The 14,821-nt window shown below is 38.5% G+C and overlaps 1 protein-coding gene across 9 annotated transcripts in view; it reads left to right on the forward strand.

Annotated features, from left to right (window-relative positions):
- The window catches only part of SSH2 (slingshot protein phosphatase 2), a 255,468-nt gene that overhangs the window by 206,644 nt on the left and 34,003 nt on the right, over positions 1-14,821 (forward strand). For 7 of the 9 annotated variants that reach the window (XM_057536268.1, XM_057536271.1, XM_057536265.1 and 4 more), the window contains 5 exons: positions 3,958-4,026; positions 4,816-4,881; positions 8,208-8,402; positions 12,024-12,117; positions 12,252-12,380. In XM_057536268.1, the coding sequence (XP_057392251.1) occupies positions 3,958-4,026; positions 4,816-4,881; positions 8,208-8,402; positions 12,024-12,117; positions 12,252-12,380 (553 nt within the window). Of the gene's footprint in view, positions 1-3,957; positions 4,027-4,815; positions 4,882-8,207; positions 8,403-9,340; positions 11,304-12,023; positions 12,118-12,251; positions 12,381-14,821 lie in introns of those variants that run through there. The other 2 variants (XM_057536267.1, XM_007183842.2) reach the window with 2 other exon arrangements.

Genomic DNA, 14,821 nt, shown 5'->3' on the forward strand with positions numbered 1-14,821 from the left:
AGAATTTAGTCGCAAAGAGAAGAGACTAAGAGTGATTCTCATTGTCCTGATGTTCGAAGGAAAAAAAAATCACATTGTCACCAGAAAGATTCCCAAACTAGTGTTTACCTGAGCTTGTACATAGCAGTCAACCTGAAAATGATATGTGGGTTCACCAGGATCACAAGGCCAGAGTTGTTACCTTGTATACCACTTAACAGCCTTTAATTGTATGCTCTGAAATTACACAGGCTTGTAAACCACATTCAGGAAGCTTTTTCTCCTGCATGGTTTTAACCTCTGGTGTTAGCTAAGCAACACAGATCTTTCAATAAGCATTTATCCTGTAAGAATACCTACCTTGCCTACATTCATTAGTACTTTAAGACCTCTGATTTGGGTGTTTATGTCTCTAGATCTGTACTGTCCAGTATAATAGCCACTAATCACATTGTAACTATTTAAATAAATTAAAATTAAATAAAATTAAAATTTCAGTTCCTCAGCCACAGCTAGCCACATTTCAAGTACTCTAGCTACATGTGGCTTGTGGCTTCCCTGTTGGGCAGTACACTTACAGAACATTTCCATCATTGCAGAAGGATCAGGTGGACAAGTGCTGCTCTCCATCTTATTTCCTTTGTTTGGTTCTCCCTGACTACTCCTTTGGAAAGCCCATAAAACAGGAACTGGAGCTGCATGGAAATGTCATTTGAGTCTTACCCTAGAGAGAGAAGGCGACAACTTCAGATTCTCCTGACCCAGAGTGTGGGAAATCAGATGTCTAATCTTATCTCTCTTTCACTTTGTCCTAAACGTTCCCAGAAATCATAAAGAATGCTTATTAATGTGGGTGCCCAGTAAGTTATCCTCGGTAAACTGCATCTGTCTTTGGTAATAGTCCTGCCTGAATCGTATCTGACTAACAGAAAATTTTCGTTTATGGAAGATAAAATGTGATAAGAAGAGCTATAGAAACTAGTTTTCATTCTACTTGGTAAATTTGATATTATGAATTCCCCTACACCCTCTGTCTGAATGAGCTTGGACAGTAAGAAAGTTGCTGCCCACTTCAGAATACTGTTGCTCAAGTAATCTAGTGTCATTTCTATCTCAGTTGCTGTTTGAAGGAATCTGTATCATTTTGTATCTGAGAATATAAAAAGTTAGTGTTTCAAAACAGTATTAAACCAAAGTGGAACCCAGATTGTTTATGACATACTCATCCCAAGTAATTCTCAAGATATATTATTACAGCCAGTTTATTTAGCCTATTTGTAAGTTCTTTGAGTATTGTGTTATATTTTAAGTAATAAATTTTAAAATAAAAACTATAACCTTGGTTTCCAAATTGTATTTGGTATATATTTCAAGTTATAAAGTAATAAGAGTTTTATGGTATCATTTTATAATTTTTCTTCATACCCCCAACACCTTGAAATGTCTGGTACATAGCAGCACTCAATAAATAATTTTTTAATGGAATGAGTATCTATTAAAATAAGTAACTATACTTTAATGGAGAAAATTTCATGAGACTCAAGATAAACTAGATAAAAATACTAGGTGTGCCTAATTCAGGCCTCTTTCCTGTCATGTGAAAAAGCTACTTCTTAATGTAAAAAAGCATTCTGACCTGAATACAAGCAGAAAATGTGATGTTTGGTTCCTGCATATCATTGTCACTTGTCTAAAGGTTAACTGGTGTCTGGTCACAAGCTCATAGATCACACTCTTTTGGACCTTTGGTATCTTCTGTAGTTACTTAATTTCTCGATTTGTCACTAAGCTATAAATCCTTCATGTTTATACTCAAATTATACTTGCTGCTAGGACCTAGCTAAGCATTCACTTAAGGAAAAAAAAAAACTACTCTAAAAATAACTCACTCAACCTTGGGAAGCCATTTTCAAAACAGGTTTTCCTTGTACTCACCTCATCTAGTCAACAAAAACAGTGGTGGAGCAGTCCTCCTCCCTCCAGGGCCTGGCTTGATAGTTGTTCAGGAGTTCAGGCCCAAGGTTACAATGTGCCTAAGCTGTTGGCAATCTTGATTTGAATCTCCTGCACTCTGGAATCACTAGTGGAGTTGTGAGTAACACAGGCCAGCAAGTGCAGTGCAGAGCCTTAGATACAGCCCAGCTAGGGAATGGCCTTTGTTAGCCCTGCAGTGACTCCAGCAGCAGTGGGAGTTCAGTATTCCCCATGTTGTTTTTAATGCATTTTTCATAATGTCCCCCACCCTGCCCTGCCAAAATCACTTTCCATTGTGTCAGAGCACCCACCACAGATTCATATTCAACATTTGTTTTACATGACAATACATTCATACGTATTGTTTCACTTTAAATATTTTAAATTTTTATGATAACCCTGTGAAGCTTAGGTTTCATTACCTATATTTTAAGATGAAGAAATTAAGGCTGTGAGAGGTTAAATAACTTGTCAAAAGGAATTGAAATACTGAAGGAGATTGAATCCAGATCTTTTGATATAGTATAACTGCTCAATAAGTGGTAGTTGTTATTGTGTTTTAGGCACTGTTGTACACATTTTTTTTTTGGTGTGTTATCTAATTTAACCTTCAAAACAGCCCAATAAAGAAAGTGGTTTTGGGCTTCCCTGGTGGCGCAGTGGTTGAGAATCTGTCTGCCAATGCAGGGGACATGGGTTCGAGCCCTGGTCTGGGAAGATCCCACATGCCGCGGAGCAACTAGATCCGTGAGCCACAACTACTGAGCCTGCGCGTCTGGAGCCTGTGCTCCGCAACAAGAGAGGCCACGACAGTGAGAGGCCCGCGCACCGCGATGAAGAGTGGCCCCCACTTGCCGCAACTAGAGAAAGCCCTCGCACAGAAACAAAGACCCAACACAGCCAAAAATAATAAATAAATAAATGATTTAAAAAAAAAAAAAAGAAAGTGGTTTTATCCGAGTTTTACAGATGAGGAAACTGGAGCACAACGCAATTAAATAATTTGCCTAAAATTATACAGTTAATGCAGAATCCAGATTCCAAAGCCCCTCTGACTCCAGAGCCTATGCTCTTAACCATACTTCGCTGTTCCACCTCCTACATCTGGTGTTCTTTCTACTATACCATGCTGCTTTTCTAGATACATTGGAAGGGGGAGGGTGTAGGAGCCTTTGGGAGACTGGATGGAGGGGAAAATGGTTTATGGCAGCCTTAAGGAGAGAAAGTGGCAGAGTTCTAAGGTAGATTATAGTTGTCCAGAGAAGTGGTGTGATAGAGACACAATTGGGAGTCCATGGCTTCCCATCCCAACCTGTTCCATTAACTTAAAGCTAGTTTCCTCCCTGGGACAGGGTGTGATTTAAATAATATTTTAACATACCATACTAGAGCTACCCTTTTTTTGGTTGTTGACATTCCGCTTCACTCTGCATTTCAGCAGTGCTGTTTCAGTGCACAGCCACCAAGCACTGTTTTATTTATTTACGTTGTAATGTGTCTGTTTTGTCTCTCTAACTTGATTACAAGCCATTAACAATTACTTTTCCCTTTTAGACTATTGACTATGTTCTTATTTAATAAATCTATGTAAACCTCAGGATTAGAATTGAGCAAATCACATATTCAGAGGTCTTCAGTAACTAGCAATAGTTCTTGGCATTAGAAATAATTCTGAGTTGAATTGGGTGCTGTGAACTTGGGCTGAGACCTGCCAATCGCAAGTCAGCGATCACCTGGACTTTTTAGACAGTGGCCATGTGCAAGACAGCAGTAAAGGAAGCTCAGTCAATAAGTTCTCTATGTTTAATACATAGAGACCTAACTAACACCTGTTTAAAACAGCTCCTGGGCACATATGTTGGGTTACTAATAGTATGATAGAAATTTCTGCACTTATGTCAGAATTTAGAGCTTAGGGACTTATCCTTTGTAGTGAAAGAGTTAATAAACAGCTGCTTCCTAAAGTAACAGGAAGTAACTTATGGACTATTTCTTGTCTTGCAGTAGCACTTGTACCATGGGCTTAGTCCTGCCTCTCTGGAGTGACACCCTAATTCATTTGGATGGTGATGGGTAAGAGCTTTCCCTTTTTATTCTCCTACAGAAAGCCAAGGTGTGGGGTTCCATCTTAGTGCCCATTCATTCAGCTGAATGGGAGGCCCATTGTGCCCAACTGAACTGTCATGTCAGCAGCTCAGTGAGTCCTTTTAAACTCCTGTTTTGTAAAGTAGAGTAAAATTACAACTTGCCAGAGCCTCTCACTTCTACTCCTCTAGACTGACTATGGTAAGAATCCAAACAAAGAAGAACTAGTTTGTTGGCTCACTCTTTAATCTGAGCATGTGGGACTGTTGCAGTGCTCTCCCAGAGGATGATATGTTCTGTTTCAAATAACCTCTTGCTGCCTCTGCCAGCTGTCAGCCTACAGTATAACCCATTCCTGTGCCAGTTCTTTCCAGTGACCCCCCCACCCCCACCTACTGGTGTTTTTAGAATGTGTCCTCAAGAGACGCAAGATGTTTGCTCCAGTTTATAAAACCAGGGTCAGGTTTGCTAAGAACCCACAAGACTTCCAAATAGAAACATACAGCAGAACAGTTTGTCCATAGCTACAGCTGGGAAGCAGTATGTAATTCCCTGACTCCAATGTGGGAGTCCATTCATTTTGCTTGGTAGATAAAATCAGACAATTCATTGAAGCTTTTCAGTCAAGTCCCATACTCCAGTTAACTTCTACACAAAGTGCCTGATGATACCTTCTACTGAGCCAGCAATTGCTAGCCTGGGAAACAGCCTTGAAAACTCACAACTGAAATAACCTACTCTCATTTATGGATTTTTGTCTCATTCTGTTTTCCTTAGTGGGTTCAGCGTATCAACAGATAACAGAGTTCACATATTCAAACCTGTGTCTGTGCAGGCAATGTGGTAAGAGGACTTTTAATATCTCTGTGAAAGTTTTTTTAATGTTATTGGAACAATATTTTGTGAGAAGTAGTATTTGAAATGATACAGTTCTTTACGAGAATGCTCTGTCATCTGTTTGTGTGTATAGGATTTTGTGTGATCTGTCTGTGTGGCCATCATAGTTAAAGATGACTTAGAAGTTCAGTTTTCAAATTATCACAATGGAAGGCCTTCAGCGTTGGTGAACAAGTGAAACTCAGAGGTGTTCTTAGACTCTGGAAGACACTTAATGGATCAAATAGCCAGTTGGAACTGAGTTTTATGGGGACACATTGACTAAGTTAGTAGCAGTCTAGAGCCGAGTCTAGAACATTCACGACTATGCATTAACTTCCCCTTTCTTCAGGTAATCAGGGATAGCATTGATGGAGTTATATTATACATCGATAAGTTTCCATCTAATTGCTGGCAACTGTTTGTGAGACTATTTATATAATGCAAATAAAGCCTAGAAAAAACATTGTAGTTGTTAATAACCATCAGCTGGTGTACTGACACTTTTGGGTTACTTACTATATATGTCAGACATTGAGCCTAGTGCTTTACATGGAATACATCTAATCATCACACCAACTCCCTAAAATAGTATTATTAGCTCCTTCTTACGGGTGAGAAAACCAAAGTTTGGAGAGGTTATATAACTGGCCTAAGAGTATCTCTTACATTTAGACAGAATAGATTCTTATTCTCTTGTTCTAGATTATCTAGAAAAATGATCCAGTATACACAGGGAATGATGTGACTCTTAAGATTCAGAGTCATCCCCCAGTCAGCGATTTGAATTTCAGTTCCTCATTCAGTTGCCTGTTCTATAGTGGAAGTCCCCATGAGGAGTAGAATGGGCAGAATGCAAGCCAAACAAGAAATAAAGGAGCCTGAAAAAGACTCCAGGGAGATAACTTACCCCTGAATAACAGGATTGATAGGCTTGAAGTGGGTGCGGTCCTAAAAGAGAGTCAACTGAACAATTAAATCTTATTTCATGCAGTAATTGAGGTAGGGCAGAGTTTCAGGTTATGTGTTTAGACCAATTTTTAGATTTAGGGCATATTTCACAGATAAATTCCTCATAGAAAACTTATGACCTCTTTTGACTAAGGGTCCATTAAAAGCAACTGACCTATACCAGGTAAAACCCATAAGTCCCATAAATGCAGTGTTTTCAGTTATATTTTGGGGAGGAGTACAAAGCAGTCTTAATTCTTAAGGATTCAAGTAATTCAAGCTTTGATGTTCTAAAGTAGACTGACTAGTCCTAGCTCTGTTGGCTTATTGCAGAATAAACTTTTTTTGGTGTACCACATGAGGAGTAGTGAACTGAAAATCACAAAAAAAAGAAAAGAAAAAGATGATGTATGGATCAAAGCAGCATTTAGACCAGGTGTTTCCTTCACAGGAAAGTAGTTACTGCAGCCTCGCTCTCTTGTATGCAGCTGAAGTATGAGCTGGTTATGCCTTGAGTGTGTTTTAGGACACTTGCACCAGACACTTGTGGCATATGCTTTTAAAGCATGTGTTTCCTGGATGAAGAAAACATGCATCGAATATCCTGTACATTGCATTAAGCTGGCTTTTACCTTTGAATCTGTGTAAGAAACTGAAATTTGCTGAGAATTCTGAGAATTTGGCTTACTTTAAGTAAAAGGAGGCATTTTAAAAGATTCTGCAACTTTGTTCTTACGGGAAAATCTGTTTCCCTACTAAAAATGGACTGGCATGTTTTTCTCATGAAATTGGTCATGATTTTATTTTTTAATTTACGTTATACGGGGTTGACAAGGACTCAAGGAACAGCATTGTCATAGACTTACTTGTGGGAAAATAAACTGGAACAACCTTTCTGGAGAATGATTTGCCAGCTTTCTGTATCATTTTGTATACCCTTGGACATAGTAATTCTGCTTCTAAGAATTTATCCTAAGGTAATAATCAAGGGTGTGTGCAAATTTTTAACTATAAGAATGTTTGTCAGTGTTCTAATAGTAGCAAAAAATGGAAAGCAATTTAAATGGCTAAAATAATAGGAATCAGTTAAATTATGGTACATCCATGTTTCTAAATATTATGCAACCATTAAAAATTATCTAGTTGAAGAATATTTATTGACCTGGAAAGATGTTGATGACAAGGTGTATAGTAAAAGAACAAGTTAAATGGTATGCAGAATATGACCATCTTTATTTTAGATCTCTGCAGAGACCAACAGTGGTTATTTCTGGGCAGTCAGATTATAGGATATTTCTGCCGTTTACCTGAGGTCCCTAAATTTTCTAAAATGAGCATGATCACATTTGTTATGAAAGAAAAAAAACAATAAAAAGGCATTTTTAAGAAAAAGATGGGAATAGATTGGCCACAGAGTTCTCGCATACTATCCTTTTCCCTTAGGAGAGAGACATTAGTTTATAGCTAATAAGACATTTCATTCAACAAATTTTAACTGTGCTCCAACTTTGAACTAGAAGGCATTCTTTTTTTTTTTTTTTTTTTTTAAAGAAGGCATTCTTTTAGGCACTTGAGACAAATCAGTAAACAAAAACATAGAAAGATGCCTGCTCTTGTATAACTCTTCCTGGCATTTCTGGCTTTAGTTCTCCCAAGTATATAACCAAAAAGGTACTTTTCAGTTTTGTTTACCCTTCTTGAGTTCCTGAGTTCAGAGTCAGAGATTTAATTAGTCTCAGTATAACCAGAGCTGTTCTTAGAAAGTAGCTCAAGTGTATGAATAAACGGTTTAAAAAGACTAGGAGACTAAGGTAGCAAGAATGACAGATGTCATTAGATCAGTACATCCTGGACATTAAAGGACTTGTCCTCAAGGCTTAGGAACATCTGTCTATGTGATCGTTGTGGAACCTCTACGAGTCATAGGGAATACATGCTCTGACGTGGCTCTGTGCCAAGAGAAACAAATGTTTGTGTAGTAAACGAAGTAGATCTTTAGTTCTCTAGTGACAGTAGCCACAGCGTGCTTCCAACTACAGGATTGTGAGCTCCATAGGTACTCAGACCTGTTTTTCACTGGTAGCTTGTCAGTTCTCCTGCTCCCCTCTAACCCCTGCCTTAATAATGCATCATATCTTTCAGCAAGAAATGTCTAGTTGATTGCTATGAAGAGATAATGTAGTATGATCAGAATCAGAGAATCTTGAATTCCAAGGAATAGATTCTCCAGAGGCCCAACTCTATAGGATTTAAAAATTGGAAGAGTTTGGGGAGCACATGGATTATTGGCCTTTTGGTATCCCCACAGTTCTCCAGTGCTCATTTCCCAGCATATCTTTCAGGTCTGCATTACAGAGTCTACACAAGGCTTGTGAAGTCGCCAGAATGCATAACTACTACCCTGGCAGCCTGTTTCTCACCTGGGTGAGTTATTATGAGAGCCATATCAACTCAGATCAATCCTCAGTCAATGAATGGAATGCTATGCAGGATGTGCAGTCCCACCGGCCTGACTCTCCAGCTCTTTTCACAGACATGTAAGTCATCTTGCTGAGGATCATGGAAGTCCTCTCTGTTGTGTTCTCGGGGGTCAGAACCAGCATGTTCCTCCCTAATCTCTCCTCTTAGGGAATTAACCTTACCAGTGATATTAGTCATTGTCTGCACTACACATCTGCCACGCAAAGAAACCTGTCCTTTCTGTTGTGTGCAAAGGCCTGAAGAGTTTCACTCCTGGGCACAGTGGAGTCTCCATAGTTAAGAACTGCAATACCATAAAACCCCATTAATTCAGATTCCACTAATTTGAAATTTGAGTTTAAAGGAGTTAGGCTGAAGTCCGACTTTCCATTATCTTAAAAGAAGCATTTCCTAAGCAAATTAATGACATAGAGAAGCTTTTAGAGGGATGTTGCTAATACTTAAGAAAACAAGATGTTTCCAGTCAATTTAGAATACCTACGTTGTTATGCTAATTTTTAACTGATTTCTGTTCAAATTTTTTAAAATATATATTGTAATTTCTGTCTTACTCAGCCCCACATTTGCCTTGTTAGGTCTGTAACATTTTTATTAAATCTCCCTGCTGTACTGCAAATTGGATAGCCTAAGGTGGAGCTGATGTTTATTTCCTTTTTAGGTCTATGTGTTGAAACTTATGTGACTATTTTGGAAATTTTTTCACACTTAGTTCCTGCTTTGGAAATTAATCAGGATGTTTATTTTGCTCTGAATTGATCTTTCTGCACTTCCAAGGTGTTCTACATCTGGGAAAGAAGAGTAGCTACTTGCTAAATGGTCCTACAAACCTTCACCTTCAGATTCCTAAAGTGATACCAAAACAATTCATGATTCTTTTTTTAAAGGCTTAATTTAGATAATAAATGCTTTTTACTAGAAAAGGTGAAATTTCCAAGAATTGTGTGAATGGAACAGTCAAAAAAAAACAGTGAAAGCTTTTTTGTATAGGGTATTATTGGTACAAGGACCAGTTAGTACTGGTAGCTTTAGTCCTTTCAAGATTGCACAGTAACTGGGGCTTCCCTGGTGGCGCAGCGGTTCAGAATATGCCTGCCAGTGCAGGGGACACGGGTTCAAGCCCTGGTCCGGGAAGATCCCACGTGCCATGGAGCAGCTAAGCCCATTCGCCACAACTACTGAACCTGCGCTCTAGAGCCCGTGAGCCACAACTACTGAAGCCTGCGCGCCTAGAGCCCGTGAAAAGCCATCGCAATGAGAAGCCCGCACACTGCAACGAAGAGTAGCCCCCAATCACGCAACTAGAGAAAGCCCACACGCAGCAACGAAGACCCAGCGCACCCATAAATAAATAAATAAACAAATAAATAAATAAGATTCCACAGTAACTAAAAAGATAAGGATAGTATGTATGGCTTTCAGAATCGTGGGCAGTGTTATTGATTTCATGCTTTATGACTGGTTGATGGGTATTGGAGAAATGGATGTCTCATCTGGTTCATAAATGGACATTTTGAATCAGACTTTTCATTTTTCCTGATTTTATTAGAGAAGATTTGGAAATTACAGCACAAAAAGGAAAGGAAATGAAATTGCCCATAATCTCTCTCTATCCCTGAGCAAAAATAATAATAATAATAATAATGTAAAATGTAGTCCCTGGCACATGGTAAAGGCTCATTAAATGTTAATTCTTACTAGGTACAATATAACCACAATTTAAGATATATTTAATAAACAAATGTCTATCTGTCTATAGAAAAAGAGACTGAGAGTTGTAGGTGAGAGTATTAATAATGACGGGGATTTTCAGTGATTTTTATTTTCTTTGTGTATATATGTATTTTCCAGATTTTTCTCTAGTGAAATCAAGGGAGAAAGTATGTTTGTGTTGTAATGCCTTTTCCATTCCCTCTTCTTCCCTAAGTTGACTAGAAAAGCCTAAAAAATAATGCTGAGGATACAGAGGAGAACGTATGCCAAAATGGACTTAAGTGCTCTACTGTGAATGAAGTTTATATTTTGAAATCCAAGGAAGGTAGAGCAGGGAACATAGGTGTATGGTGCCTCCAGTGTACGTCAGATGTTATGCCAGGCGCTTCATACATGGTATCTCATTTAATTCTCATAAAAACCTCATGAGGCAGATAGTATTACTGTTTGCATTTTATAGAAAAGGAAACAGAGGTTCAGCAAAGGGAAGGTATTTGTTCAAGGTCATACCACTAGTAAGTAGCAGGGCTGGGATTAAAACCCAGGTATGTCTGCTCCCAAACCACTCTGGCCCAGCAAGTGTGAAAGATTGGGAGAAAGTCTGCTAAACTAGGGAATCGAACCGATGCACACAGGTGCTAAAATTTGTTTTTTACCAATATTTATTTTTAGTACAAGACTGAAATGTATAACTTTCTACCATTAGCTATGTCTAGGAAAAATGGTGGGGAGCATGGTTAAGAATGTTAATCCTAGTCAAGACAGGGATGCTTTGGCCGATTGACAGGGAATTGGCAGAGGCGTTAGCTATACTCTGCAGGGTTCGTGAGAAACTAAGAGTCCAAGTGGTGGGGAGCCCCAAGGTTGTGGGGTCAGAGCATCCATCTTTGGAGATTACACTGAAGCTATTTTTGCAGCCAGTGATAAGGCCGTAGGCAGCAAGGGCAGGCAGGATGCCTGAAGGCTTAGTCCATTTCCATCTCCAAATAAGGAAGTGTACAGGGCAGATACCTCTCTCAAGTAGGTAGGAGGGAAAGATGAGACAGAAAGTGCTCTCTGTTAGCCTCACTCAAATTCTGCATAATATGAAATAGTGCTTTTAGAGAGAAGCATCTAGTTATGTTGAACCAGTATCTTTCCAGTAATTGGAGAATCAGCTTCCTAGTTTGATTTCATAGTAAAGTTCCAAGGGAAATTTTTGTTTTTAAGAGAGTCAGAAGACTAAGGGAAGCAACATAATCTTGCAGGTAGAGTGTTAGGCTGGACGGAGAGTTCTGGGTCTCCTGCCAGTGAAAGTGACGGTTGGCATGTCATTTAACCTTTTAGCTGTTTATTTCCTTTATCTGTAAAATGGGGATAATAATTTCACAGAGATATTGGTGAGAGCTTTTGTGAAAAAGAAAACATTTTGGATGGAGTACTCCAGGTAGCTAATCCTTAAAATCCATTTTGGAAGAGAATTTGCTTCATTGAAGAAGGCAGAAATCACTCTTCTCTCTTTCGCATTTTTCTAGAACTGTAGCAACAAATGGTCAGCATTGGGTGGCATTTTTAAGCTACAGAAGACCCAGTTCCATAGTAGGTCACACCACTGGTCTTCCCAGCTTGGTATTCTAGCTCAGCAAGTGGTACTCAGGGGTACTTGATGGGAAATGGTCCTCCATTAAAGTATTACACTCAGTATAGCCTATTTGTCTTGTACTCCTTCTTGGATCTGTATATGTGAATATATTTATGGGCTTTTAGACATGTACAATCTCTTCAAGTAATAATTTGTACATGTTTATATTCTGTACCTTCTGAAAAGAAACTTTTTAAAGTATAATTTTCTTTCTCCCATGCCTCCAGAATATAAATTTAAGGGTAACAAAGGGAAGGCCTGCCAGTTTGGAAACATAATCAGATGGCACATTCATTAACTTGGTCAAATTCCTGCCTAAGAAAAATCACCATCTCTCTCTTCTCAGACCAACTGAACGTGAACGAACAGAAAGGCTAATTAAAACCAAATTAAGGGAGATTATGATGCAGAAGGATTTGGAGAATATCACATCCAAAGAGGTAAGCGACCTTGAGTCCCCATTGTTCCAAGGCTAGAGGTAGAATAATAATAGGAGTGGGGCTAGAAATGGTGAGTGATTGAAAGTCCAGAGGGACTTTTCAGAGATTAGTACAAAATGTCATCTCTGTTTCAGATACGAACTGAATTGGAAATGCAAATGGTGTGCAACTTGCGAGAATTCAAGGAATTTATAGATAATGAAATGATAGTGATCCTTGGTCAGATGGATAGCCCTACACAGATATTTGAGCACGTGTTCTTGGTAAGTCTTAGGGCCACTTTAAAGCGGTGTGCTGGGGCTAGTCCATACCAACTCATGGGGGCGGGGGCGATTATCAAATTTTATCGTATTTAGAAAAAATGTAACTTACATTAAAAACAAAGGTCATAAATACTCAAACCTCATCACTTCCTATATTTTACTACATTTTACTATTATCTGTGCTGTTAAGGTTATTTACATCTGTTGTATGGTGGAAATGTTATATAATGGTGTGCTTCTGCTCATCTCTTGCCAATTCCTCAGTGACATCAGTTGACTATGGTGGGAAAATTTACACCGAGGAAATTGGCAAATGCTACAGATCAGGCCTTTCTTACCCATGGGTTGTTAAAGATCTCATCTGTCCTACATAATAGAGCCACAAAGCAGACCAGTCCACAGTAGTTTTATACAGTGTATCCAAAAAGAATGATCCTTTTTGAGGCCACTCTTTTAAATCTGCCAAATGGGTCTAAGATCTGATATATCTGAAGAGAGCAGAAAACTACTTATAACAAAGACTATTGGACTTTTAAGACATTTGGAACCTTGTAACTACATTTTTAGTCCCTCAATTACTTTTTGATTACCAAATCTTCAGTGACTTAAAATTGTTCTTCATGGTACCTGAACATTCAGTGGCTTGTAATTATCCCAAGGAGATCTCTCTGACAGATGGATTAGGAAAGCTTATAAAATCCTAAGACCTATTTATCTCCCAAATGTTAAAGAGTTCTAGTTTTCATCTGTACATGGTAGTGGGAACAAGGATAACAAGGATAATTGAAGTCAGTGGGGAACACCAAAACCTCACTTTTATTTCCAATTCCCACATACTTTGACTAAAAATGCTAACAAGGAACTAAATCGATTGGTTTGAATTTCACTTCCTTTCTCTGGTAAGGACATTTGTGAAGTGATTAGAAGCTGGGAAACAGGAGAGAAGAGGAATAAATATGCACAGGAACTGACTAAACTGCATCATCTCACCCTGAATATAAGAGTTTATTTCACCAAGCAGTCAGACTTCATGCCATTGAAGGCTTGTGCCCTGAATTAACTTGTTGACACTTTGGAGTATGTATGCTTGTCAAGTGATTCATGGTGGTGTTTAGCTATGAAATTACTCATGAAAAGCTGTGAGCCGGGAGGGGAGCTTCTTTTCTTTACTTTAACTTGACCAATGTGTGTTGCCATTTCTCGATGTAGATCATACGGCAAAACTGTCATTGACCTTTCCATTTGTATAGCACCTGGCTTTGTTGTCTTTTGTGTGTAATTCCATGAGGGTTCACATATTCCCTGCTCTTGTATCCTTGGAAATAATTTTTGTGTTGTGCATAGAAAACTTATGAGTCACTCATTCAAATGGACCCTGCCCCCAACTGTCTCCATGTAACAGGACTAATTTTTATGAAGGGCAAGTGCCTGTAGCCAAAAATAACTCGTTTGAAAGTGACCAAAGCTATAAACTTGCAAGTTGCTTTCCCATTGAGCTTAGATCTTAATACCTCAAAGGACGTAGACATGACGAATATCAAGTTCAGTCACTATCTAACTGTTTAATTTCAGACATGCTTCCCTGTGTCTCTCATGCCACCCGCTCAAAAACTACCTTCTCCTTACCCCTTCCTCAAATGGTACTATTTTAGGACATATAAACTTTAATAGTACTCTGAGCAGAAAGAACAATCCAGTTCTCCCCAAATTAGTCACTAATCAACTAGAAATGCATTTGAGTATTTGTATCACTAAATTCATCCTATTATTTCATGATTATTGGTGTAGTCTTCTGTCTTGGGTTTTTCTCTTATTACAAAAATAATTCATGTTCGTTATAGAAAATTTAGACAACTTCAGAAGACAATAAATGACATTTAATCAACACCAAGAGAGATAAGCACTATTATCTTTCGTTATATAATATTGCCTTCTAGTTCTTTTTTACTTTTTTAATATGTATCTATATACATATTTTTGAAAAAAGGAAAATGTATTCAGCTTCAGATATAATTCTGTTTTCTCGAGAATGGACATGTTCTTTGCATTGTGAATATTTTTCTCATTTGGGAAAAAAACTTTCAAACTGGAGAATCCTGAAATTTAACTCTTATCCAACAAAATAAGTACATGAACAGGTTGTCTAAACATCTTACTGTATTTCTTCCGTGATGGCTTCTTCCCTTTGTTTATACCACCATATCCTGTGTCCAGACCCCTATCTCTTCTCCAGTGAGTCTGTGCTCTGCTGGCTTTCCCAGCAGTTGACACAGAAAAAGAGGTTTTATCCAAACTGTAAGTGGTGTTGTTAATTTTCTGCAAAGTCATTTCATCTGTGCGTAGCTGCCATGCCTGGAGCGCAAGCAGATTGTGTGAAGGGATGCAGCAGGATTTCTCCCCTCCCTTTGGAAGAATGCTCGGCTTAGTAGTGCACTGCACAG

Source organism: Balaenoptera acutorostrata, chromosome 20 (assembly GCF_949987535.1).
Source record: "Balaenoptera acutorostrata chromosome 20, mBalAcu1.1, whole genome shotgun sequence".
In the NCBI taxonomy this organism is placed as follows: domain Eukaryota; kingdom Metazoa; phylum Chordata; class Mammalia; order Artiodactyla; family Balaenopteridae; genus Balaenoptera; species Balaenoptera acutorostrata.